The following is a 27712-nucleotide window of genomic DNA, read 5'->3' as shown; positions in this document are numbered from 1 at the left end:
GAGGAGGAGGAGGAGGAGGAGGAGAAAGGAGGAGCAGCAGTCAAAGCAGCAGCAGCAACATGGAGCCATGAGAAAGAGTAAGTGTGTGGTGGTGGTAGCAGGTACATGAGGTACATGTACCTGCCTGGCAACCACTTGCAAATGTACATGAGGAGGCTGGGAGGGAGGAAGCCATCTCTGGTGGTAGGCACAGTGTGGGATGCTATCCTTGTCATTTCCTCTCCTCATCTCCGGGTTGTCAAGTGCTGTGGCTTCTATGTCTCTGTCGACATCCCTTGACTCCCCTGTGACTTTGCTCTGCCCCCGGCCACTGTCTTGGAGCAAGCTACCATCAACTTTCGCCAGGCCAACCACAGCACAGATATTTAGAAAACACGGTATCAGCAGGACTCACTACCCGTGTAGACTCGGCTGCACACCACAGCCCCACATGCAGCCAGACTGTGCGGCTCCAGTGTGGAAAGCCAGGCCACGCATACTCTGAGCCTGTGAACTGCCTTCTTCCCTGTTGGCGTGGGACTCAGAAATCTTGGTGGGTTCTTCTGGACCTTGTGCCACTGACATCTGCCACTGCCAGCAAGTTGCCCTCTTAGCCTGTTCAAGGTGACACTCAGTTTGCATGGCTGGGGATCTGGCCTCTCTATGCCTGCCCATCCCCTGCAAAGCTTTATGTTAGTGGAGCGCCTAAGGCACTGGGCATCTGTGAGCTGCAGCGATGGTCCGAGCATCTGGGGAAGGAATGCAGGTAGGTGAGCAGACGTCCGGGTCCGGTATTCTCTCTCCTAGGGAACAACACACACAGAGGCTGGGCTGCCAGGGGTCTGAGGCAGAGATCTCTCCTGCAGACCTGGAGTTCTCATCTCCTCGAGTCTCCCATAGACAAGGAGACCCCATGTTTTGGCCACAGCAAGCTAAGGATGAATGACCTCGATCCCTTAGAACATCAGTTCCTGTTTTCCTGTCAGCCAGTCTTCAAAGAGCTTGAAGCTCAACATCCATCCTCCACTGGGGAGTGGAGCTGAAGGGAAACCAACACTGTTATGACCTCCCTCTCTCTTTAAAAAATAGTGTGTGTGTGTGTGTGTGTGTGTGTGTGTGTTTGTGTGTATGTAAGCACGCATAGTGAGTGCAGGCACGTGTGTGCCAGGGTGTGTGCACTCAGGTTAGAGACAATCTGAGGAGCTGGCCCTCATCTTCCACTGTTTGGAGACAGGGTCTCTTGCCTATGTTTCATGGTCCAGGCTGGCTGACCCAGGGGCTCCCAGGTACTTTCCTAGCCCTGCCTCCATCTCCCCATAGGAGAACTGGAGTTACACACTACCATGCCCAGCTTGCATTAGTTTGGAGATCTGAACTCTGATCCTCCTGCTTTTGGGCAAGCACTCTTTACCCCTGAGCTATTTTCCCTAACTCTAACCTTCCTTTCTTTGTACAAGGTCCACAGCCCCATCCCCACAGTGACTCAATGAGACAATTAGCAAAGCCAGGAGCGTAGAAAAACAGGATCTACCCGTGGAAATGAGATTTCTGATGTGGAGGCCCCTTAGGGACTCTAAATTTGGCTCTGTATTTCCTGGCACATCCAAGGGCAACAACGAGAACAGAATGATCCAGACAGCATAAAAGGAAAGTAGATTTTGTAAGCCATGGAGGAGCAAACACAGGCAGATCTGTGCAGTGTGGGCACACAAGCTGCCCAGGAAACGGCATCTGGGAAGGTCTGAGTATCTGTCTGTGGGAAGCCCAGGGACAGCATGGCTTGCTCTCCAGTGTTGATGAAGGGCTGCGGAAGACTCTGTGAGTACTGACTTGTCTGTAGCTTATAAAACTAACTGTGCTCCAGCTTGTTCCTTTAAAAGATTCATTATATAGTGGGTTTGGGGACTGTTATCACTGGACAGAAATGTGTAAGGCTGACAGCTGTGGCACAGTGAAATAACCCTGACAGGGATAGTCTCCAGAAAGGTCAGATTGAGGCTGGGCCCCAAATGAACTTCATTCTGTACTTGGGCCTGATGCATTCCCAAGTTGTTGCTGACCTAGGAATCTGCCATCGGGAACTCTTTCTGCAGCCTTCCACCTGGGTGAGAATGAGAACAATGGTGCCGTCCTAGTTCAAAACAGGTCTCTATGTTGTCAATGGACATGAGTTTGTGCTGTGGAAATTCTCATTTGGAGTCCACAGAGCTCTCCAATATTCCCCTGCAGGCAGATGCCTTTAAAAGATCAGTAACTCGCTTTTCTATTTCCGAAATTCAACAGGGAGTCTGCTTTGTTTCCGGAGACTTCCTGTTTAGCATGACCTTGGGTCCACATCTGGACCATTTAACACAGGAGGGTACATCTGGAAAAGCCACACTTGTTGGAGTCTACGAGGCTCCTGTGATAGAAACAAGACAAACAGGCAGCTAATCGCTCTTAGAAAGCTGCTGGCTTCCAAAGCCCAGTGAGAAACTCAGGGCAGTGGGCAAGAAAGGCATGTTTAAAGTCCCCGTCTGTGTCCTGCTGTCAGCGGGGCAGCCAGTCCTGTCCTCAGATGAGAGCAACTGTGGGATGAGAACTGCCCCTACCATAGCATGCACAGCATCCATACAAGCTCTCACTTGTCTCGGAGGCTGGCAGATGGCCAAAGAGCTTCAGCACATCAGAGCCACTGCTGTCAGGACTGACGGTTAATGAGTCCAAACCAGAGGCAGAAAAGTCACCTTCCACTCTGTGTTTTGGGATGATGTGACCTGAAATTTTCTTGACATTGAGCTGCAGTGTCAGCCAGGGCAGGACTTGAGGAGAGCACAGACAGATCTCCAGGCCCTGGCCCCACTTCAGAGATGACTGGACAGTGACCAGGATGCAAAAGCATGGAGGCCTGCACCTGCCCAACACGGGACAAAGGAAAGAGCTGAGCTTTGCTGAACAGCGGAGTTCCGACGAGACTGACCTAACACGCAGAGCCCAGGCCCTCCCCTGCGGACAATGTAATCTGCAAGTCTGCCAATGAAAGATCCCACGCAGAGAGACCCTTACTCAAGTCTTGGGAAATCGCGGACCCCAGACACAGAGAGACCATTTTGGATGTAATAAGCAAAGGCGAGGTTTATTACGGAGACCTATTATAGAGATCTCCGGGCCGACACGTATCCCGCGCAGGAGACAGAGGTGTCGGCCCCGAAACTCAAAAGTCAGAGGGTTATATAGAGAAGGCGAGGGGGTTTTGGCCCAGAGATCTCTGTAATAGGTCTCCGTAATAAACCTCGCCTTTGCTTATTACATCCAAAATGGTCTCTCTGTGTCTGGGGTCCGCAATTTCCCAAGACTTGAGTAAGGGTCTCTCTGCGTGGGATCTTTCACCAGGAAGATGAGAAATAGCTCGTCCACCCCTGGCCACATCAACCTGCTCTAAACCTATGATGGAAGACAACTGCCAAAACTGGAAATTTAAAAAGTTCAGGGTTATTTTGCAAACTTTATACATATAAATAAAAATATGTAAATCAGGTAACTACTTAGAAAGTATTATTAACCAAAATGATTCAATTACCAATAGAAAGCTTTAATATAATAGCCCACTTTTCCTAGAACAGAGAAGAAATTAAAGGAATTTTTCCACAACAAAAGTACCAGCCCAGAGGGTTTCCTAAGAGATATGCCTTTTTTGGACACCATGCATTTTGGTGTATGAAAAACAGAGATGAATCTCCTAATATTTTGAAGCAAATGCAATATTGGTGCTTAAGTATAACCTACAGATATCAGTGCCAAAGCCCTGAAATAAACAATCACCAATAGACCTCATTGCTACTATGATTTGAGAATTTCCCTTGAGAAGCGATGTGTTGAAATTTTAATTCCCAGAGCAACAGGGTTGGGAAGGGAGTCCCGAGAAGGGTCTACCTTCATGAATGGGTCAGTGCTATTATTTTGGGAGTAAATTCATTGAAAAGACCAAATCCAGTCCGCATTAGTTTTCTTTCCCCTTCCTTTCTTCCCCTCCTGTGTTTTGCCTTTGAGCAAACAAAACAAACAGGCCAGCGTCAGATGTAAGCCTCTCTCTCGACTTTGGATTTCCCAAAGGCATGAGAAAGAAATTTCTATTTTTATAAATTCCTCTGTCTCTGGATTCTATTATGATAGTAAAAGTTAGATTCAGAAACGACATTTGCAAAAAGCCAATCCAATGTGGTCAAGGGCAGGATTCATCCCAGGAAGGCAAGGGTGGTTTAATAACCGTACCGCATACTATATGACGTGAATCTCAGGGAACTATGTGACCATCCCGCTCATGCTGAAAACAAAGACTTTGAAGAAAATCAATGTCTATTTCTAACTCTGAAAAGACTCATGAAACCAGAAACCTTAGCATGATAAAAGTATATAAACCTTAGTATTCAAGTCAGCATCTCTTTTTTGTTTGTCTGTTTGATACGGGTTTCTCTGGATACCCCTGGCTGTCCTGGAACTCTCTCTGTAGATCAGGCTGGCTTCAGACTCAGAGATCTGCCTGTCTCTGCCTCCTGAGTGCGGAGATTAAAGGAACCTGGCCTGAAGTTAACAGCTCTTAAATGAAGAGGCTCTGGAGCTGTTCCCAGAAGACTGGGAAGAAGGCAAGGGACCCCATCACATCCTCTGCCGTCAGCATTGTGCTGCACATGTGAGCCGAAGCACCTGGATAAAGGAATTGGTCACAGAGCTGAAAATATAAAGTAAAACTATGTCTATTTGTAGATGATACTCTAGTATGTCTAGAAAAACAAGAGACTCAATGTTCAAATTAATCCAAGCAATAAAAAACCTAAGCTAGTTAGAGAGATTATAAAAGCATGAATCCCAATAATCCTTAGATACACAAGAATAAGTAATAGTAATAATAAAATGCACGGAAATGCACACGACCTAGAGATGGAACGCTTTTCAGTGTGTATGAGAGACACGAAGCAGACATGAGCAGACAGGACGGCAGCCTTTGCCCATGGGTAGAAAGACTCAACAACACCAGGAAGTCAGTTTTCCCAGAATTTACTTATAAATACTTTAATAAAAACAATCAAGTATCCAGGAAACACTGATGTTTTAGACTAAAAGCCCTGAGGGCTGTCTTGTATTTATCTCACATTAAATCATTCCACAGAATCCCCATAACTAAAAATGTGATTTATTAACACTTAATAGAGATTAGCAGAACAGACAGAAATCAAGAGACAAACCCAAGTGCACATGGGGATTTAGCGTACGTCATCCTAAGCCTGTGACTGGAGTAGTGACGGGCTCTATGTGAAATGGTCCCAGCCAAGCCTGTGCTCAGTACATCCCTCCTACAGGGAGGTATTTTTGAGAAAGATAACGTGAGACCTTATACCGTCTACATAAAATAAACTCCAGGTTCAAAGGACGAGCAGAAGGAAACAAGCACAAAAGAATCCCTCCATGAACTAGGCAGGCAGGGAGACCACAGTAACAAGAAAGAAAGACTTAGTAAGCCACGCTGTGAAAAAACTTTTAAATATTTGCATGATCAAACATGACTGATAATTCACTTTTTGAATGTACTTTAAAGGAACTCTCTTGTCTCCCAAAATGTGAGCTTAAATCTACCACAAAAGTAATGCCGTTTTACCTAAATAAGCCATTATAGATTGTCACTTGAAAGTGCGGTGGAGGGAAGAGCTTGACATGAGAGTGAGGGGAGCTGTGCTTCACGTCAGTGCTGGCCCCCACTTTATTTACCTTCTTTAGCTTCATGTGCGCTCCGTTGTTGTTTCCCTGAGCCAGGTCTGCCCTGCCCAGGATCCGGTATGTTTCTGCCACCTCAGGACTGAAGTCACCGAACACTCCTATTTTTGCTTCCAGGGACTCTCTCAGGATCATGGCCGCTCTCTGAGAAAAGGACGAAATTTGGTGGTGCGGTTAAAAGTTCAGAGGATTGCTCAGTGCTTAAAGGCACTCGCTGCTGCTGCTGAGGACCCAGGTTCAGCACCCGCAGGTAGCTTGCAAGCTTTGTAACTCCACTTCCCGGGGATCCATTGCCCTGCTCAGGCCTCTGCCAGCATCAGGCGTGCAAGTGATACACAGATACACATGAGGCAAACACTTGTACACATACAAAGATAGAAATAAGGGCCTGGAGAGACGGCTCAGCGGGTAAAAGCACTCTGCTCTTCTGGGGACTGGGGTTCAGTTCCCAGCCCCTACATGGCAGCTCACAACCATCTGTCACTTCAGTTCTAGGGGATCCGACACCTTCACATAGACTTACATGCAAGGCAAAACGCCAATGTACATAGAAAAAAGGAATTATTAAAAAAAAAAAAGAAAGCAATCTTTACAAAAGTTCAGGGATTGAAGTAAGAGCTGTGCCCCTCTCAGGAAAAGTCATGAAGTTGATACACATTTGACATCTCAGAGAAAAGTGTTCTTAAGAATGGGCCACTGTCCTCTGGTTAGATAGGAGGAAGTAAGGACATACTCGGGGAGGGAAAGTACAAAACATGAAGGAAGAAAGCAGCAAGGACACGGCAGCGACAGCTCTCACTAGAACCGGTTCCATTGAGCGGCAAGAGCAGAGCTAGCCTGCATAGAGCCCTGATGTTTTCATGGACTCACTTTATGTGTGATCTGACTTGTTCTTTAGATACATACAGCCTCCACCATCTGACCCAGGAGGAGGCCGGAGCAGCAGCAGAGACCCTCTTTGTTCCTGCAGGGCTCGTCATTGCTGGGGCTGGGACCTGCTCCCCCGGCCTTTTTAGGTGCACACTCGTCTCCCTCCACACTGTTGTTCTCAGACATGAGAAGATGGGGCTGCACTTGTGGGTCATGCTTCCGGACTTTCTGTTCTCAGAGAAGGCTTAGGAAGCCAAAAGTAAACACTCCTCGGGGCATGATAAACCATTTTGTTTGCTTTGTCCTATTTGTTTATGCCAACACGGAATAGAAAAATGTATGTTGGTCAGAAAACAGTATTTCCTGATATTGATTTTTGCAGATACCAAGATACAGAGGGGGAAGTCTGTGAAGTTCCAACAGGTCCCGAAAGTCTCCCCAGATCCTCTACATGAAAACAGTCTCTAAAGACAAAACAAAACAAAACCCCACGGTCAATAACAACATGATTATGACTGCACAACACAAATGCTCAGTTCAATAGCCCAATTAAGGCAGCACGGAAGAAAGGCCTTTGCGTTGCACAGCCCTGGGGGCATGTGCTGACCTGTGCCACAGACAGGCAGAGAGGCGTGAATGAAGAACATGGCCCCATTTGTCAGCAGGAACATGAGTCAGGAACTGGGGCCAGTTCCTTAGGAAAAAAAACTTTTTTTTTGGTTCTTTTTTTTCGGAGCTGGGGACCGAACCCAGGGCCTTGCTCTTCCTAGGCAAACGCTCTACCACTGAGCTAAATCCCCAACCCCAGGCCAGTTCCTTAAACGTGGCGATGAGCAGAAGTCAATTCAGTGTAACTGGCCAAGTATGGTCTGTGAGAGCGCATGAGGGATGGGGGTCTCCATGCGGACCGGCCTGTGCCCCTGCTCCTGACACCTGTGTGCGAGGCCTTAGATGGGTGCGAGAGTTGGGTGAGGTGGCTTCTCCATGGGATTTGACTGTGGAGCTTTGGGAACCCAATCAATGGCAGTGAGACAGGCTCCAGATTCTTTCCCTGAATGAAGCCTTTAGTGCTGTTTCAGTCTGACTAGGAAAACTAGAGATAAGGTTGTGTATCAGAAGGCACATTCTGATGACAGAGGAAAACAGACAGGAAAAACTTAATGGAGAGAACCAAGAACTATTGGGACTTAGAAGAGAAAAGGTTATGGGCTCTGGAATGCCCAGGAGAAGCACGCAGCCTATGTAGGGGCGATTGAGGAGATAACATGGCATGTAGGGAGAAGAGGGAGACTAGGTTGATTAGCTTCTGTCAGGGACAAATGTCTGGATCTTCTCCCAGAATATCTCAGTCTGCAGCAGAGTGGCCTTTACTTACTGTTTACTATAAAAATAATTTCCTTCTAGAGCCTGCCTTGCTGCTAGTGCAAGCTAGCTTGTGGATAGGCCGTAATCACATCTGGGATGGTCTAGGTGCAACCCCATCCTCATTTGTGTCAGGCTCCTTGGGTCAGCCAGCCTAGCCTACTTGGTGACACTTCTGCTACATTCCCTGGTGACAGGGCTGCCAGCCTGGGTAAGGAGCACGAAGCCATCATGTATGGCTGGGCAGTCTGTTTCACTGCAGGGGCGCCCAGCAGGAGAAGGAGAGCTTGGGTCTCTCAACAAGGTACCCGGATTTGTTTCATGCACCTAAGGAAGGGGCAGCTTTTGTATCCTTGCAAGGACATATAAGGGCTGGAAATAGTTCTGGAAGGAAGGAGTCAGGTTGCTACGATTTCCAAGGGCAGTCTGAGAGAGTGAGGCACATCTTTTAATCGAGACTCCCGGTTTCTGTGACTTGGGCAAAGTCAATGAGACATGTTATCAGTGACACTGGGCGTCAGCTGCCTCTGTAGTCAGACAGGAAGGATGGGAACTCATGAGACATGAGTTGTGGGAGTTAGAGTCAGCTGGCCCACAACCAAGCATCCATTCCAAATCTGTTCACTATCTATCGTGAGCAAGAACTCAGCTTGGTTCTACGAACAACATTAAATATCCATGTAAATTTACACTACATATACCTGACTTCACCAATGGGATTCTGTAAGGAGGACTCAGAAGAGTCCAATGTGGGCAAGGGTGTGAAAGCAGAGAGCTGGAGGGCATATTACACTAGCCTGGAATGACGCAGGGAGGGCCTTCCAGGAGGAAATAAAAGAAGAGACCAGCTATAAAGATGTGTATGTGTGTGTGTGCATGAGTGTGTGCATGTGTGTGTGCACGTGCGTGTTTTAGAAAAAGTCAGTATGGGCTGGAGAGATGGCTCAGTCTTTGTACTTTCAAGCACGAGGGTCTGAGTTCAGTCCGTGGAACCCACATAAAAATGCTGGGTGTGGCAGCAGGCACCTGTAATCACAGAACTAGGGAGGCAAAGAGAAATGGATCCCCGGGGCTTGCTGGTCAGCCAGTCTAGCCTACTTGGTGAGTTGCAATACCCTGTCATAAAGGATGTGTCTGGGCTTCCTGAGGATGGCATCTACAGCTTGTCCTCTGGTCTCCACATGTGTGCCCATGCACCTGTACACACACGATTGTGTAAACCCACACCTGCCTTAAGATTTTTAAAAAAGCTTTGATTGCAGGCAATTAGCTTAGGGAAGGAACAAAGTGAGCCTAGAAGTGTGGGGTTTGCCGTGAGGGCATTGCACTCACTGGAGGGCCAACGAGTGTCCATCGATCAGATGCGCTAGACTGAATAGACAGACAAGTGCAAGACAGGACGAAGCCCCTGGGGAAGAGAAGGTGCCACAGTGGTCCTGACAAGAGATGAAGCCTGGCAGGAGGGGAAGGGTTAAACCAGGTGTCTATTAAGGAAACCTGGAAGTGAGTGAGGAAGCTTCAAAGTTCCCATAGGACCGAGATAGCGTCCAGGGTGGGAATCTAAGGCCATGGTCCTCTATCTCTGTTACGTGATCCCCTAGCAGGGCCTTCTCTATCTTTGATTGGGCGATTCGTAAGAACAGTGAGACACTATTTGCTATAGTGACTCTGGATCTACTCCGGCCTGACGGACTCGGGTGAGTAGAGAAGAAGAGTCATGTTCCTTAGCTGACAGAAAAGAAACTAGGGATGAGGAGAGCGCTGTGGATGAGGAGAGCGCTGTGGGAGCAAGTTTCCAGACAACACAGGAAAGACACTTTCCATCTTCTTCATCTCCAAGATTTGCTGTGCTGGGCTGCGCTTCTCTCTCTCTCTCTCTCTCTCTCTCTCTCTCTCTCTCTCTCTCTCTCTCTCCCTCTCTCTCTCTCTCCCTCAGCCTCTGAGGTATCTACGGTCTCCCTTTGGAACTGTTACAGTTTGCGGGGCACATGCTCCTTGGCATTATATCACAGTGGGTATAGGCTCTGGCACCTGTAAGTGCCCTGCTCCCCTTCTCTAAGTGATGTCGAGCGTGCCGCCGTTCCAGGCCAGCAGTGGGGAGGGAGAGCTGAAACCGATGTGCTCTGTAGTTTCCATTATGTAAAAATCCCACTCAGTGCTCAGAATGAGAAGGGAAAAGCTGGCTGCACCGACTGCCACACGGCATCCCAGCTGGAGGCACCACAGGCTGTCCTGAGAAGGGTTCTGTCACTGGGTGCTCACGGTTTTTAAGCCTCAGTGGTGATCATTCAGAGTTGGATGGACCATTTACTTTCTCACAGTTTTGTCTCTAAGAGAAAGTATCTGGTTGCTGCCCAGAGCGGCTCCCTCATTTATTTACCTGGGTCCCTCCAAGGCTAGGACACACTCTGTACATGGTAGGTGCTCAGTAGATGCTGGCAGAGTGAAGAAGTCTTTGGCGTGCCATGTGAATAGCTTGACAACTGTGATCTAAACTCACTTACTTCTTTTTGTCCAATGGTTTGCAGAAAACTGCAAAATTCATCTTGAATCGAAAGGAACTTGGCTTTTTCTGTTCCTTCGGAATCCTTGAGGTAAGTCATGCTTTCCTGAAAATACTTCTCGGCCACATCTGAGAAAAGCATAGAACAACAATTTTGAAAACAGCTGAAAGACCCAAGCAGAGATGGAGCAAAGATGTTGTTAGTGACAGTGAAACATTTAAAACACGAGCATTTGGAGAAGAGACGTCAGTCCAAGGGACTCTCTGGGGCCCACTATCCTGCCTGTGCTGGCAGAGATTATTTAAGTCTCAGAAGGAGACTGCAACCTGCTTTCCTTATTTTTAGTGTTCTTTGTGACATACAAAGCAAAATTAATGGGGTGAGAAAGGAGAAACTGTCCCCAGACCTGAGCACATTAGGACACATTAGGGTATTGTCATGTTGAGTGAGAGTGCATTATCTCTGCTTAGACATCAGTCACTCTTCACAGCTCACGCAGTTTTATGGACTCTAACTGTAATCTTGTTATATATTTCTACAACACACATATACATACACACACACAAACACATATATACACACACACAAACACACATACACACATACACATAAACACATACACACATATACACACACATACACACATATACACACACATACACACACAAACACACACATGGACACACATGGACACACACACACACACACACACACACACACACACACACCAATAAACAAAACAGAACCAAAAGAAAAAAAAGACAAAAAAAAAAGTCTGGTTGATAAACTACTGAAGAACCCCAACCATTCTAAACCCTTAAACACACAAATTAATAAAACAAAAAGTTTCAAGTAAATGACAACCATAAAAGCAGGACAGGGAAGAGCCCAGGCATGGAAAATGAAAATGAAATTAAAAACCAGAACTGTGACTATAGACAGCCCTCTTGTTATACCAAATGCCTGAGCTAATCTAATGCAACTTAAAGTGAGGAAGGCCATGTTTTGCTCATGTTGTCGGAGGTGTCGGTCTATGACTCAGTGACTGTTGCCTCTGCTCTGCCGAGGCTAAGAGAACCTGTAATATCATGTCATGGTAACTAGAAGTGGGGAGAATCAGGAAGGACCGGGGTTCCCGACGTCACCGCTGAGAGGTTCTGAGGCTGGTCAATAGTAGTAGCACAGGCTGTGGGCCAAGCCTTTAGTATAAGGGCCTCAGGAGGGCCACAGCCAGACTGTGGCAAACAAGGGAAAGTGGCTGAGCACTCCACAGACCTATTAGAAACAGTGTATCCACTCAGCACCCGGGTTTCCCAGGCTGATCAGGACTGGGGATGGGGCCTGAGGCTGGTTTGTGGTAGGAAGCTGAGTGAAGCTGCTGGTAAGAGGCCAGCATGGTGCTTCAAAGGCGACTTCACTGCTACTCATCCCTGTGGCTCTGGGCCAGAGTCCTGAGTGTGCTGTGAGATCACAGGTCTCTGCTGGCTTTTAGAAAGTGACATCTCTTGGGCACCACTGAATCACATGGGCTTTTGTTATTAATTTGTTTTTTGAGACAGCCCTGGCTGTCCTTGAACTCACAGAGATCAACCTGCCTCTGCACTCTAGAGTGCTGGCACCACTATGCCAGACACCTAGGGTTTTTCTGACCATAGAGAATCTTCTCCAGCTGGTGACAGAAAAAGGAGTCAGAGACCCTGGGAGCTGCTGTGGTTTGGGTCTAGATTGCCTCCCAGTGGCTCACATGCTAAAGGCTTGGTTTCCAGACTGTGAAACTATTAGAAGGTAGTGAGACATTTAAGAGAGAATCTAACTGAAGGAAATCATGCTACTGAGGGTGTGCACCTGGCTCCCTTCTTTTCTCTCTCCTTTCTTTCTGGCTGCTAGGAGGTAAGTGGCTTTCTCTGCTATGTGCTTCTGCCACTGGCATTCAGCCTCCCCATAGGCCTAAAGCAACACAAATGGAGACTTCTGAACCATGAGCTATAGAGGGAATCTCTTGAGCACTGTATGGAAGCATCACCTGTCAATAAAAAGCTAATGGCCTATTAGCCGAGGCAGGAAATAGGAGGCGGGAGTTCAAGTAGGGAGAGAGGAACTCTGGGATAGAATCAGGCACAGGAAGAGATTCTCCCAGAACCCTGAGGAGACAGATGCATGAAACTGAAGAGAGGTAACCAGCCATGTGACACTCATAGAATTGACAGATTAATTAGTTTACGGACCCATCGGGGAACAAGCCCAAGCTTATGGCTTACACATTTGTAAATAATAAGTCTCAGAGTCGTTATATTGGGAACTGGAGTGTGGGTGGATAAGCCCACAGCTACAATGAATCAAATAAACCTTTCCTTCTGTTAAGCTGTCTGTTCTCAGGAATTTGTCACAGTGGAAGGCTGACTATCACAGAAGCATTAGGGGGTGGAGTGACGGAAGGAAGGTCTCCATTGCCAATATGAACAAGGGCCCTAGAGGAGTGATTGACCAACGAGAAAACAAGGCTGTAGCTGTAGGAAACCAAAATCTGATATCAACGGGAAAGAGATCATAAAAAGACCCGAGCTGTGGATGACAGTAGGGCTGACCGGCTGCTTGACTGCAGCCTCGGCAGAGAAATCAGCCTTGCTGTGCCAGACACCCGACCTCAGAACCAGGGGCTAATAAACAGCCCCTTCAATGCAGTTTTGTGTTTATGTGTGTGTGTACATGCACTTGAGTGTGCATATTCGGAGGTATGCACACCCATGTGTATACTGAGGGCAGAGGCTGACACTGGGCTATCCTTCTCCACTTTATTATTACCAGAATATTGAGACCAGGTCTTGCGCTGCTTGTGGAAACTTTCCTTTTCAGCTAGACTAGCTGGCCGGCGAGCCGGGGATCCTGCTGGGGTTATAGTTGGAGGTCCACCACGCCTGGCTCTTACGTGGGTGCTGCAGATCTAAGCCTGGTTGCTTATGCTTTCCCAGCACGCACTTCATCCTCTGCGCTCTCTCTAGCCCCACAACTATAATGTGTCTGCAACAAAGGGAAACTACTGTGGGGAATATAACCTTTAAGGTCTATATTGTTCAGATACATAGTTTACAATAGTTTGGAATTAAACAAATTTTAAAGAGCAAACAAAAGAAAAGAAATACAGCCAGAATTATGTTTTAAATGGTGGGTCCTCCCCCTTAAATTCATGCTAAGACTCTAATCTCCAAGGTGATAGTCTTTTAGAGGTAACGGTGTCACGGGGATGGAGCCCTCCTGAATGATACGTGTATGTGTGTGTGTGTGTGTGTGTGTGTGTGTGTGTGTGTGTGAGAGAGAGAGAGAGAGAGAGAGAGAGAGAGAGAGAGAGAGAGAGAAAGAGAGAGAGAGAGACAGACAGGCAGACAGACAGATATACAGACAGACCCTGGTCAGCTGCCTTGACCCGCTTCTCTATGAAGAGCCAGTGTTAAACAGAGCTGGACTATGCAGGAGGCAGCTACCATGAGACATCAAACCTACTGGTACATTGACCTTGGGCTTCTCATCTCCAGGACTTTGAAAAAGAAATTATTACATCACCTAATCTATGGTGTTCCGTCATGGCAGCTTGAGCAGATTAAGGCAGTGGAGTAGCTCTACAACTAGAAATGAGTGGAGGCCTTAGGGCTGTCCACCTGCAGACACGGGCGCACCACACTTGTGAAAACTGCCACTGAAATTAGAAGCTTCCACTTATTACGTAGCACATTCCTGTCTTCACAGCTGTAGCTAGGGGCTTCTCTCATGCTGGCCAAGAAACAGATGCATCAGAATTAGCTGGTAGCTTAGATGGACACTGTTTACAGAAACACAGTGAAAACGGACAGACAGAATGGCCCAAAGACACAGAAGCCCCAGATCATTTGTGGATAAGCAATCCTGCACCGTGAGAGAGCTTCGAGAACATGGCTGGAATTCTCAGCGCGAGTCCCGGGTGCTGAGGCGTGATCCAAGCACACGCCTTCCTTCAGGGAGATCGTTAGGAAGGGAAGAAGTAAACGCAGAGGAAAGTGTCTTCCTAATGGGCACGGCTGAAGAAAACCCAGGTCTGGGACCAGGTGCTGTTCATCTGCAAGGTTCCCTCCTGAGGTTCTGGGCAGGAGCAGGGTTCGTGGCACTTTGTCTCTAGGGCATGCCTCCAGAAGCCGAATCCATATTAACTGAACTGGATGCCCCTCACCCTCTCCCAGACCTACGCACTCCTACGATATGGAAGAAAGTCCTTTCATATGGAAACTGCTATCTATATATCTTTACTCATTGCTGAACTGTCAATCCAAGTATCAACTCTGACTTTGAAGGTCTGGTGACAGTGTTGGAGGTAGTGTGGCGTTTATTTTATGGATAAAAGCGTAACACGAACATCAAAGTCTAATATGACTGCGGTGTTCTGGAGCGGGGGGCACTTGATATTTTAATTTTCTAGCTAACTGTGAACCAATAAAAGAGTGTGCCGTGATCCTGTAAGAGTAAAACAGAACTGGCTGGATGGGCAGGCCGGTGGTGTGTGACAGTGATCCCAGCACGCCCTGTCTGTTCCCAGAAGACCTCTAGACAAAGGAAAATGAACAGTAAGGCTAGGGAGCAGAATGGCCCTGACAGCAGGTATCACAGGCAAGCTGACTTGTATCTACAATGGCACATCAGGGTCCTTGCCTCACAGAATGTCCTGAATCATAGAAACGGCAGGAAGAGGGACCTCAGGCATCAACAGTGACATTCTCCCTGACTGTAAATCTAAAGTAATTTCATCTTTATCTGGAAAAAAAAATCCCTTTTATCACAGGATCCTGACTTACTTCCTCACCTCTCCAGGCCCTAAATGACTGTGAACCATGGTTGTATGACAGGTCTTTGTGGAGTTGTATCTGAAAGAGATTGTTTTCTGGGGCCGGGAGGGAGAGCTTAGGGCTTGAGGGGGAAGTTTAGGTACCCTAGATTCATTTGGAACAAAGGACAAGAGAGTTTACAGAGTTTGGAAGCCATGGCCGCTGGATGGGAAGCCACCTCCTGGCATCTTCCTATGTTCCGAAGCTGGGTATGATTCACAGAGGCAGCAAGCAGCTCAGTGTTCTTGCACGTGGCTGCCCTCAACTTTAAAAAGCACTTCTAGAATCCTCTGCAACCCGATTCCGACAGCCTGGGCAAAGATGAAGTCATCTCTGAAACATGGACCGGTGACTCAGCTGGGGAATCTGAGTCCTGGTGGCGGAGGTAAGCCAGGACCATAAACCTCTTTCCACTCCTACCGCAGCAGCACAGTGTTTGGGTTGTCTCCGGGCTCCAGCAGCGGGAGGGAGGGAGCTATACTGTGGACAGGTACTTTAACCGTCTCTGCAGAGGGCTCCATCAGGGGACTTGGAAGACAGATAGACTTGCAAAAAGAGCTTCATACACAGGCAAAGGGAAGCAAAGCCTATTCAGACAGCCAGAGAAGAGGGCTGCAGAGGAAGGCACTGAATGTGTGTGTGTGTGTGTGTGTGTGCACATGTGTGTGCACATGTGTGTGCACATGTGTGTGCACATGTGTGTGCACATGTGTGTGCACATGTGTGTGCACATGTGTGTGCACATGTGTGTGCACATGTGTGTGCACATGTGTATGCATGTACGTGTGTGTTTGTGTGTATACATGTGTGTGCATATGTGTGCACATGTGTGTACATGTGTGTATGTGTGTACACACGTGTGTGCATGTGTACATGTGTATGTGTGCACATGTGTGTGCACATGCGTGTGTACGAGTGCGCACCCACATTTATGTGTATGGGGATATGTGTGCTGCTGTGCATCTGTGACAGGGCAACTTGTAAGAGTTGGTTCTGCCCTTCCACCATTCGGGTCCTTGCGGTCAAACTCAGATAATAAGGCTTGGTGGGAAGCACTCTTATCTTCTGAGCCATCTCTCTGGCCCAGGTCAGGAAGCTTCCAAGTAAAATAGATACTAGTTAACCTAGGGTTCATTTTCCTGAGGCTGTTCTGAGACAGGAGGAGGGGTGGTAAGGACAGCTTCCTTATGTGGGAGGGCTCCATGTACAATGTGACAATCTTCTAACAGTGTCAAAGACAATCTTTACACTAACTGCAGATGTTTAAGGACTCTAGGAAATTTAAAAACAGGAAGTCTCTAATCTAACTTGACCCTCGCTGGGCAAAGACTGAGCTACTGAGACTACAGTGGGTGCTGCTATCCCAACCACCTGTAAGGTCCCCAGGGGAGGCCTGGGGGCTCATGCCTTACTTTTTCCACACACCTGATCCCACGCAGTAGGTGGCTGAGCTGTTAAACGTGCTGTAAAATCTAAGGGAGTTCATACATGTTTCGGGGGGCAGGTATGTATCAGAAAGCATGGTGGCTATACTGAGCAAGAGGCCAGAAGAAGCTTGCAGGGTATAAAGGTGCTGATCATTCTCACGAGGCCTGACAAGGGGCTCGGACGCCATGAGATCTGCTTGCCTCGGCATCTTCACCCTCTGGAGCTGTCCACACTCCCCACTCCCACCCCTCTGCTGCTTAGATCCCATACAGGGTCACACCGGCAAAAGTTAGGCATCTTGCAACCTTAGACCTCCAATCCCCTAGGTTAGGGCAGTACATGTGTTCTCCAGAGAGCTGCCTTAAAAATCCTTTTCAAAAGCATCAAGTATAAATAGCATGGCTTTTCTGAGAAGTTCTGGACACAAATCTTACATGCTGGCATCTAAACAGACAGCCCAAGCCTTGAGAAAGTGGCTGTCAGGCTGTGCACTTCATTCTGCCCAGCAATGGCACAAAGGACTCTCAGGAAAGGCGGCCACTGGTCAAGTAGGGTTCCTGAGATCTCTGCTCTACCCTGGGCCATTCCCGAGGGAGAGGATCCAGCCACCCAGGACTTGGGTTCTTCCACTGACCCCAAGAGCTACCAAGTGAGCAGCCCCTACTTGCGTTCTGGGTTAACCTGTGCCACTAGGGTTTGAGGTCTGTGGTGTGAGCCACCTTTTGGGATGGAGGATATAGGCAGGAGACAGTTTGTGGTCCCCATTCTAAGACCTCGTGCTGTTGTATCTGCTGAACGACCTTGCCCTACAGTTCCCTAGATGTGAGGATAACTTCCAGAAGTTTCTGAGAGGGGATTATTCTGGTGCTGGCGGAAACAGAAGGAGCATCCCTTTGCATCTCATGGCCTCACCCATTTCTCCCTTGCTTGCAAGGGGCTCAGAGCAGGCAGGCAAGTGCAGGCTGGTGAGTCCTGAGTAGAGGGGTGAGGATAAGGAAGGGTCTCTCAGAGCACACGGCACCAGGGCCTGGGAAGGCTGGGGAGGGGAAGGAGATCGAGAAGAGCAACACGAGGATGGAGGGACACAGACAGGGTACAGCGGGATGGGGTATCTGCCAGCAGACTATACCTCACCACAGATCCACTACAGAAGCCTGGAGTGAAGGAGGGGAGAAGGGGGCAGCTGAGGAAGGCCACGGGAAGGTACAGGCTACGGTCAGCGAGTGCTCCCAGCTGCCATCTTACCCATGAGGAGACCCCAGGCTCTAACAGTTACAACAGCCTGGAGCTACCTCACTGCTAGCCTGTCAAGACACTCGGGGTCTAAGGGGCATTATAACACGGAGCCACTGTGTGGAGGAGGGACGGATGTACCCAAGGCAAGCAGGGCTAGCAGGGCACAGGGGAAGGGTTGAGAAAAGGGAGGGCTGTGGAAGGTCACGGAGACGTGCCCAGGTAATTACTTGAGGGAGGGGGGCTTCATAAACATTTTTCATTATGCCTGTGCAAAACATAGGAGAGGCTAGGACTAGTGGGAGCTGAGAAATAGGTGCATGTGTGCACAAGGAGTTACACACAGGGGAAACCCAGGCTCCGAGAGAGAGGCAGACACCATTCCCGCTGTTGTCTTGAGACCCACTGGACCTCCTTAGCCTGCTGGTGCCCAGGACAACACGGAGACACTTCCAAACAAGGCTGCCTGCTCTGAGCAGGCCCTGCAGCACAAAGGTTTACAGTGTAATGTACTTGGCTTTGGTCCATTTCATTTTAATATCCTTAAGGAGAAGCACTCTAAACACAAGGCCAAGGCCCTGGACACTTAGCAGGGTTGGGAGAGCTGTTAATACCAAGTTTGTCTATGGCTGCTCTGGGAAGCTGGCCAGGCCCAGGTTAGTGACATTCCGCGAGCCTGAATTGGGAATCTTGAGGCAAGCACAAGCCTCCCAGACTTCTAGGGCAGTTTTGTCTGTATGAGGAATGCAGGACGGCACAGTGCAAAGGCACCGGCTCCAGCCTGGAGCCAGAAACGCTTCAGGGCCAGCAGTGTTGCGTCCTAGCAGACAATGCCTTCAATGGACATCCAGCAAGGGTGCAGGAGCAGACCAGAGACAGAAATCCTCACATGGGAACTTAGGCTTTTTAAAGAATCTATTGCCTTTTTCTCCCCAAACAAAAAACAAAACCGAAAGTCTATTAGGTACCCACAGGTTTAAACACAAAAGAGCAAAGGCTGGATTGCCCCTTGGTACCCTGAAAGACGGGCAGGTTTGCTTCTGGGGGGAATCTTGGGACTAGAAATGACTGTAGTCCAGGCCAGAAAGCCCTGGGTGAGAGCAGTGGGTAGGGGTGGGGTGGGGACTGTATCTTCCAGACTCCCCAGTGGTCCGCTTTCCTTTCCCCTGCAGGGGGCAGTAGAGGCCTGGATAGGCCTCAATCCTGGCTGGGTCTCTCACAGACTTGCCATGGTGACTTCTTCCATATAAAGGGCAGTGGAGAGAAGGCAGATGTGGGGATGGGCTTGCTTAGTCTCCAGCTCTACTCCCTGCCTGGGCGGTTGTCTCCTGTTTCTGCTTCAGAAGGAAGGTGAATCCCTGGACTCTAGTCAGGCTGCTTCTGCTCTACACCCCCCACCCCCACAGCACTTGCAGGTACAAACTGGGGCACACACTGGCCAGGCCAGCTTACTGTTTAGCCTTGCCTTCACCTGCCACCAGGGGAGCAAGGACTCTGACAACGGGAGGTTTTGATGGCTGGGATAATTGGGAGCTTCTCCACACGGGTCCTCATTTCTGATTTGCTCAGGGTTCACATTATTATTGGACAACTGGCGTGGCATGGCTTTCCACCCACTGGACTTCTCTGCCACCATCCTCACTAGGCTTCAGTAGCTACATTAAAATTCTCATCAAATTACTACTATTATTACCAAGGTGAGAGATGTCCTCTCTCTGATTGGCCAGTGCTGAATTCTGAGAGGGACCTGTTAAGGAGCAGCCTTGGGCTCATCTGGACTCTGTCCTTTTAGTATAGAGCAGTGAGGAGAGAGGGGAGGAAGAGAGGGAGGGAGGGGGGAGATCGGAGAGAGTCAGAGACAGAGAGGAGCTTCTCTAGACTCACAGAACACTCTGGTAGGAAGACCTGGCTATGGTGCCTCTGTAAAACTAGAGGTCATGTCCTGCTTCTGGAGATTGTTAACGGTATTGAGAACACACACACACACACACACACACACACACACACACACACACACACCTCTCAAATTGGTCAAATGGGATTGTCATTGATTCTATGTCGAGCAAAGCAGACTGGTGTAACTTTGAACTTTGGAACAAAACCATCTCCATGCATAATTTCTGTTGTCCACTACTCAGTGCATGCAGTCAATAAGCGAGTTCACTTGTGCTGGGTGGGGCTCAGAACCAGAATAGCCCCTGAGCAGGACTGGTTCCAGCCTCTGCCTCTTCCATCACTAGGGGAGTTTCTCAGAGGGGATCGTTTTCTTCCTCTGCCCATTTCAAAGGCTCAGAACCTTTTAGTTGTCTTAACCTAGGACCCACGGAGACGTCCTCATCTAAAGGCTCCAGTGGCTCAATTTCCCATCAGATAACCACTAATGTCACCAACGTGATAGGTGTTTCAGGTGCCCTCTGATTGGTAAGTGCTCAGAAAGGCCTAGCAAGGAGCAGCCCTTGGGCCCATCTGGACTTTGTCACTTGGTACAGATCGATAGATTGAGAGACAAAGACAGAGACAAAGGGAGACAGAGCGGAGCAGATGTCTCAGGGAATAGCAATGACAGCTACAACAACAGTGACACTTGTGTGTAGGTTCTGGTATTATCACAAACTGCTCTCAGTACCTGTAACAATCTGCGGAAGCAAGGTGTGACCTCCAGTTTTACAGAGACACCATAGCCAGTTCTTCCTACCATCTGATAAAAGTCTTCACGATACTTGAAGCCAGAGACCTGGACTTATGGTGACTCACATCTATAACCCTAGTACTTGGGAGGCTAGATAGGAGAACTGCCCTGATTGAGCTTCAAGCCAATCTGGGCTACAGAGTAAAACTTTGTATCATGTATTGTGTGTGTGTGTGTGCGCGCGCGTGTGTGTGTAAGTACTATGAAACCATAAATGTAAAGATAAAAAAAATTCATTATAATTCATAGGAGGAAATACAAAGACAAAGTGTGGAGCAAAGACTGAAGGAAAGGCCATCCAGAGACTGCCACACATGGGGATCCATCCCATATACAGCCACCAAACCCAGACACTATTGCGGATGCCAAGAAGTATATGTTGACAAGAGCCTGATACAGCTATCTCCTGAAAGACTCTGCCAGAACCTAACAAATACAGAGGCAGATGCTCACAGCCAACCATTGGACAGAGAATAGGGTCTGCAATAGAGGAGTTAGAGAAAGGACTGAAGGAGTTGAAGGGTTTGCAACCCCATAAAAAAATCATTATATATATACATATATATATACATATATATGTGTGTGTGTGTGTGTGTGTATGTATGTATGTATGTATCACCATAATAAAGATTGAAAAAGCAAACAGAATAAGAGAAGCTCTGAATCCCCAATCCCTGAAAACCATGAGCCCAGCAACTTCCTTTCAGAATCTCAAGGCTCCGGGACCAGAGCTGTGCTCACCCTCATCATATTTGCATCAGTCGCCATCAGCCAACAACTGAAGATTTCACAGGCAGATACTGACAGCATTAGCTGCCTGTCATGTGGGACCATGTTGCTAGAGAAACACAGTGGATACAATCTTCTCTAGTTTGGCCACAAAACAATCACTAGAGTGTGTGTTTCCTGTCACACACAGGATGCCAGGATGACCAAGTAGAGAATCCCCAAATCTCATACTCTAACTATCCTGCCGAGACTAGGAAATGCATATTGAGTGCTGGCCTCTGCTTGAAATCCTGACACCGATGTACACGTTCACCGAACGCCTCAATGGCTCAATCGTTGCCTTGGAAAGCAGAGATGTCCCTCTTGGCCGTGCACGAGTCTCCCACGCTTCATGGTGTTTTGGATGAAGAGTGACGTTCTGGAGGGGAAAGGGCTGGAGTGCAGAGACGAAAGCTCAAGGAGGTTACACAGCCACTGAGCTCCAGTGCAATGGCCCATGCCACAGTCTCACCCACCCGAGACACATCCCAAGCTGCATGTGTGTGTGTGTGTGTGTGTGTGTGTGTGTGTGTGCGCGCGTGAGCGCGCGTGCTGCAGGTGTCTGTGCTCACCATGGTGGTCGTGCATCCCAGAAGCAACGGCAGCCCGGGCAATAGAGAGTGCAGAGTCTGCAGCATCCTCTGGGGAGGGTTCTTTACTCAGGATGATGAGATGTGCCTGTCACCAGAGAGAAGAGACAAGTTGTTTACGGGCAGCAGCGACAGAAAACCTTCCTGCAGCGATAAGCAGGAGGTCAAGGAACTTTGCAGCAAGCTGGGAGGGATGATTGATGAAGAAGTGCAATTTCTTGTGGGAATTTGAGAAGTGCTGGGTGGAAGCCAGGGCCCTAGATGCTGCATCCACTGGGCTAGAGACTGTTGCTGGAGCCTATCCTTAAAATAAATCCTTTAAAAGCTTATGGTCATTTGAGTCAGCAAAGACTACGGAGATGGCAGTTGGGATCGGGGAGGGGAGGTTTTAAGAAGTGAAAAGTATCACAGAGGTGCCAAGGAAGCTGGCAAGTCCAGCTCCTGGCCACTGCTCAGACCAGAACATGGATCTTGGCTGCAGAGAGGCTTTGCTGTCTGATCACCCAGCCCACTAGCCTGCAGCCTGTGAACCCTGGCTGACGGAGGAGCTGCTGTAGCACCAAGAGCTGCTCAGTTTCCTTGTAATAAAGTTCATTTAAAAGCTGCTTAATAAAAATGGCCTTCTATAAACGAAAAAATAAAAATTCTTTCAAATGAAATATAAGATACAACTCTTCAAAGAAAACAATCTCCCTGTCGGTGTTTTAAATCGGAGAAAATGGGAGCTGGAGAAATGGCTCAGTGGTTAAGAGCGCATGCTATTCTTGCAGAGGACCCAAGTTTGATTCCTGGCACTGACATCAGGTAGCTCACAACTGCCTGCAGCTCCAGGCGATCTGATGCACATACATGCCCTTGTGTTGGGGGGGTCTGTGTCATCTTCTGTGTTCTACACACACACACACACACACACACACACACACACACACTCAGAGTAATAATTAAAATAAGAAAATACTGTGATTAGTATGTTTACATCCCTCCAACCATCAAAGAATGCCTACAGCAGAGAGCATGGCCAAGCCATGCACAGCCATGGGAAACCGGGCTAAGTGTGGTGAACTGATATACTATGCTCACTCAAGATGGTGGGCAGTTTGGGATTATTGCCACAGAGTGTATTCATTACTTTTCTTATTGTTCTGACAAAATACCTCACAGAGATGACTTATTTTAGCTCACACTTTAGCAGGATACAGTCCCTCATGGTGGGAAGGCGTGGTGACGGGGCTTGAGGTCCCTTCATGGTGGGGAGGTGTGATGACAGGGTGTGAGGCCTTCGGTCACTGCGTTTTCAGTTATGAAGGAGGAGGGTGCTGGTGTGCACTGGGCTTTCTGCTTTCCCTCTTTCTGTTCCGTCTGGACCCTAGTGTGTGGGAGGGAGCCAACCACACTCAGGCATAGACATGTCCCAGGGCGTATCTGTTAGGTGCTTTTAAATCCAGCCAAGTCAACAAGGATAAAACCTCACGGAGACGGGCAGACTGTGCCCATGGCCACTCAAGCTGAACTTTAGTTGGTTTTCACTTAACACTTAATTTGGGGGATTTTTCTCTGACCTTCAATTTCAATGTGAAAACGGAGTGCTGAAGGGGCCTGGAATGCCCCCAGAGGTACACATGCTGATGGCCAGCTTGGCACTCCTGAGGGGCATCGAACCCTTCAAAGAGGTGGGGCCAGTGGGAGGCTTTAGGCTTTAGGTCACTAGAAGTGTGCTCTGAAAGGGGACCGTGGGACTCCTGACTCTTCCTCTGTTTTTCTGGTCACCATGAACTGAGCGACATGGACTTCAACCTTCAAAAGAGTGACCCAAATACACCTCTCCTCTTTTTCAAATGGATGGTCTTGGGTATGTGTTTCGATACTTGGGCAAATGGTCCAGACACGTCACAGTAAAGGATGGGGATGCACTCTGACCTTGACACTCTGTGGTGCCGTGTCTGGGATGCTGTTCTTCATCTGTCAGCCGTGGTGTGAAACCAGGCCAACCAATGCCAGCACACTGCAGGGGCCAGGACTTAAGAAAGGGTACCAGAGCGGGGCGGTGGGGGTGCACACCTTTAATCCTGGCACTCAGGAGGCAGAGGCAGACGGATCTCTGTGAGTTCGAGGCCAGCCTGGTCTACGTAGTGGATTCCAGGACAGCCAGGACTACATAGAAAAACCCTGCCTCAAAAAACAAAAACGAAACAAACAAAAAAGAAAGGAAAGAAAGAAATGCCATCCCAGGAGGGCCTTCTAGTCCGTGCCAAGCAGGACTCACTGCTCCGGATGTCTCTGAGGTTATAATCAAGGCAGGGGTAGAACTGAAGCTCTGGATGGTACCTCCTGTTGAAATCCAAGCTGCCAGCACAAGGCAGCAATGGTTTTTGCTGCTGTGTTGGAACACCCAGAATTCTTACGCAGAAAAGCTTGGATTTCAAACCTATTTTCTTACTACTGGAGTTCTTCATAAAGAACTGAACGAGGGAGCTGGGGAAGCCCGAATAGTCACTACCTTCGATTTGGCACGAAAAAGCCCAGTCTTGAACTCTGATTTGAAATACTACTGAAGTAATAGGCATTTTAAAATACAATCTCATGGTTGTTCGTTCAGACTACAGGAGATGAAGGATAGAGTCAAGCTATGGAGTGGTCAGTGTCTGCAGGAAGAAAGGAAGAGTAAAAGGGCCCCTGAGAAGACTGTGGTCTTCTGTGGATGTCACCCCTGTGGATGTCACCCCTGGCCATCTACCCACAGGATCCACTGCTGGAGAGCCCACTGCAGGATGCTCAGGAAAGCTTTCCCGGGCTCTTTACCAACCCTCAATGAACCAACGTATGCTGGTTCTGACTGAATAATACTCAAATTTAAAGATTCTCTGTTTCTTTTCTATTTGCCGTCACAACTCAAAGACAGATAATAAACCCGCCTATCACAATTATTTTCAAACGAATAATGTCATGTTCTGAAAAGATCAGTAGTTGCTTTTTTTTCTTTTTCCTTTCCAGTAGCAAAACAGCAAAATATCTACTTACAATATCAAGAAAACAGGTCCCAAAGGCTTAGAGCAGTGGCTCTCAGCCTCCCTGATGCTGCAGCTCTTTAGCAAGCTCCTCATCTCTGGTGACCCCCATAAAATTATTTCCACTGTACTTCATGACTGTAATTTTGCTAGTTATAAATCGTAATGTAGATATCTGATAAGTGTGACATTGTGGGAACAGGACCAAGGATGGGGGTGAGAGGCAGGTGATAAAGTCATGTGACAAATCCTGGGAATCAGACTCCGGAGACTAGCACCAGGGTGCAGGGGTCTGAGTTTACTGCCCAGTGTGTAAGCTCATGTACTGTGCTTGAGCCAATCCCAACCCCTGAATCCCTGGCCAATTGTATCTCACCCGCCATCACCATGCCATGAAAGCCCTGCTGATGAGGTTACTCAGAAGGAACAGGGAGGGGCAGCCCCACCTATCAGGACTTCCTTGAAGGATGGGGAAGCAACTACCGCCCTGGCCACGGTTGTTTTTTGCTTCTCATTGGTGTTCTGGGAGCCATCTTAGATCTAATGTCACGTAACACAGATCAGGATTGAGGAGTCACAGGAGACTGTGGCGCCTAGCTCTCCATCCCACTTTTTACTTCACCAGGTTGACTTCCTCATCCCCAACATGGTATCTAAAATGCTACTCACAGGTTGAGAACCTCTGGCTTAGAGGTTATGAATTCATCACACAATCATCCCGACCTCTGTACTTTCCTATGTTAAGATGCTAACAAACAAACAAACAAACAAACAAACAAACAAACAAACGTGCATTGTTTGCTTCAGAAATTCGGTTTCTGATCTAATTTATTATTGGGTGTTTAAGAAGCTTTCCCAAACCTCGTGCTGGAGGTGGGAGGAATAGTGCAGAACGCTCCGGGTGTTTAAAATGTATCGAATTAGCATCTCATTTACTCAGTAAAGTTCCATTCATTCCAGCTCAGTCTAATTTATTCCTGTTTGGCTCAGTGTTGTTTTAATTTTGAAGCGCTTTCCACTTGTCAGATATTGTGCTAACACTACGAGTTCATATGCGAAAATATCAAGCTGACTTCAGTTTTAAAGGACATTACAGAGGAGCCACAAAACGTGGGGAGGTTGGATTTGTGTAGACGTACAGACACTTCTTACTATGTTTTTGCACTTGGCTAACTTCCTCTCCGCATTTCAACCATTATACTTTTCAGTGGATATTGAAGGAGGGAAAAGGATGGCACGTTTCGATGGGTTAGCCAATAGAATGGTCCCACTACTGATGTCCGGCCCCAAGGCTGAGGACATCACTGTCTTAGGATCACTGCAAAGAGTGGGAGAGGAGGGTCCAGCAGGTTTCAGGCACTCCAGTGACTCACAGGGAAGATCCGGTGAGGCTCCCTCTCTACCCTCTCTCAATAGTCGGATAACTCTTTGATCTGGTCCTGCATCAGCCTCCTGGGTGCAGAACAGGACACAGGATGAAGCAGAAGGAACGCCTTAAAGCAACGGGGAGCTCTTTAGACCTCCCTGGCTTCTGACAGCCTCAGTTTCTGCTCTAGGCCATGCTTGGCTGCCCTGGGTTCTGTTGGGCCCCTTAATGTAGGAATCAAGTTAACTCAGTGCCACCTGTGGATCCTCCAGCTCACAGGTTCAGGAGCTTGTAGGGCTCTGCTCAAGTGTCCCCACGGGATCTCTCACGTGCTCCCTTCTCTTCAGAGTGCGGTGTCTACCAGCTATCAAAGAGCCCTCGTGTCCATCCAAACACCATTTGAGATGGTGAAAATGGGGTCCGGGTCCATCTAAGCATTCGTTAGTAGGAAGGCAAAGGTATTAATACAATCATTTGTCTCTGCAGATGTATATTAGTCTGGTTATGTTTCAGAAAAGGCACAGAAAAAGCAACTTGCAAAGGGGATGAAGACACCATAGCACCAGGGATTTTCAACCCTTTTATCTTCAAGGACCTCTTCTTATCCCAAACATCCGGGAAAGAGTGGCATTTCCCTCAATGACACTGGTGGAGCACCCCGGAAGCCCACCCTCCTCTTCCTCATCCACCTGACTGCTGTAGAAGGGTCTCCATGCAACATGAAGGCCTGGTGACAAGGACTGAGGGGGATAGCATTTTCGTCCCAGGGGGCACAAGGGCAAGGCTGGGGATTTTGAGGTCCTGGGCACGGCCACAGCTTTAGAGCAGTTTTTAGTGAGGAGGTGAATGTATGACCACGCTACAGGTGATGGGGAGTACTGGGGGGCCAGGAAGCAGAGAACCCTGGGACAAGAGTCCTGCTTGCCTGTGCAAGCTTCCACGGAGCTCAAGCACCAGCCCCCAGCAGCTCTCTGCAGCAACATCTCCCCAGGGTGGGCTTTCCCTCACTTCTCTTTTTCTGTTTTTCATTAATTTATTTTTATTCTTCAGTGTCCTATATGGATATGCTCAAGAGCTGTCATTTTAAAGTTGAGGAAGAATGCTAACTATCCCCAAAATGGACTTTTAAAAGGCTCAGCTGGGTTAAAAAGTAAGAAAATCATCTTCTATTTCTTCAATTATCTCACTAACCAAAAAGAGTAGCCACGACCTGTTCCCTCCATCCCTGTCAGATAACAGAGTAGGTGTTTGTTCTAATACCTCAGGTGCATCCTGGAGGAAACCACGGATTCCTCTGCTCTGACCCATCTGCCAACAGAGGAC

The 27712-nt window shown here is 48.2% G+C and overlaps 1 protein-coding gene and 1 long non-coding RNA gene across 25 annotated transcripts in view; one reads left to right on the top strand and one right to left on the bottom strand.

Annotated features, from left to right (window-relative positions):
- The window catches only part of Ttc23 (tetratricopeptide repeat domain 23), an 83631-nt gene that overhangs the window by 9400 nt on the left and 46519 nt on the right, over window positions 1-27712 (bottom strand). For 13 of the 18 annotated variants that reach the window (XM_063262554.1, XM_063262550.1, XM_017589157.3 and 10 more), the window contains 3 exons: window positions 22001-22106; window positions 10464-10591; window positions 5722-5871 (listed from right to left, as the gene is read on the bottom strand). In XM_063262554.1, the coding sequence (XP_063118624.1) occupies window positions 5722-5871; window positions 10464-10591; window positions 22001-22106 (384 nt within the window). Of the gene's footprint in view, window positions 1-5721; window positions 5872-10463; window positions 10592-22000; window positions 22107-27712 lie in introns of those variants that run through there. The other 5 variants (XR_010052154.1, XR_010052152.1, XR_005505567.2 and 2 more) reach the window with 3 other exon arrangements.
- Window positions 70-27267, top strand: LOC120099844 (uncharacterized). 7 transcript variants are annotated; one of them, XR_010060544.1, is made up of 4 exons: window positions 70-1797; window positions 5845-5977; window positions 6626-19386; window positions 20910-22677. It is a non-coding gene; the product is annotated as an uncharacterized LOC120099844 (long non-coding RNA). The 7 variants fall into 7 exon arrangements; XR_010060545.1 differs by having other exon boundaries at window positions 72-1797; window positions 6626-15695; XR_010060546.1 differs by lacking the exon at window positions 20910-22677 and adding an exon at window positions 24615-27260 and having other exon boundaries at window positions 75-1797; window positions 6626-10553.

Source organism: Rattus norvegicus, chromosome 1 (assembly GCF_036323735.1).
Source record: "Rattus norvegicus strain BN/NHsdMcwi chromosome 1, GRCr8, whole genome shotgun sequence".
NCBI lineage: Eukaryota > Metazoa > Chordata > Mammalia > Rodentia > Muridae > Rattus > Rattus norvegicus.
Note: the sequence above shows the minus strand (reverse complement) of the source record. Positions and strands in the feature narration are given on the sequence as shown.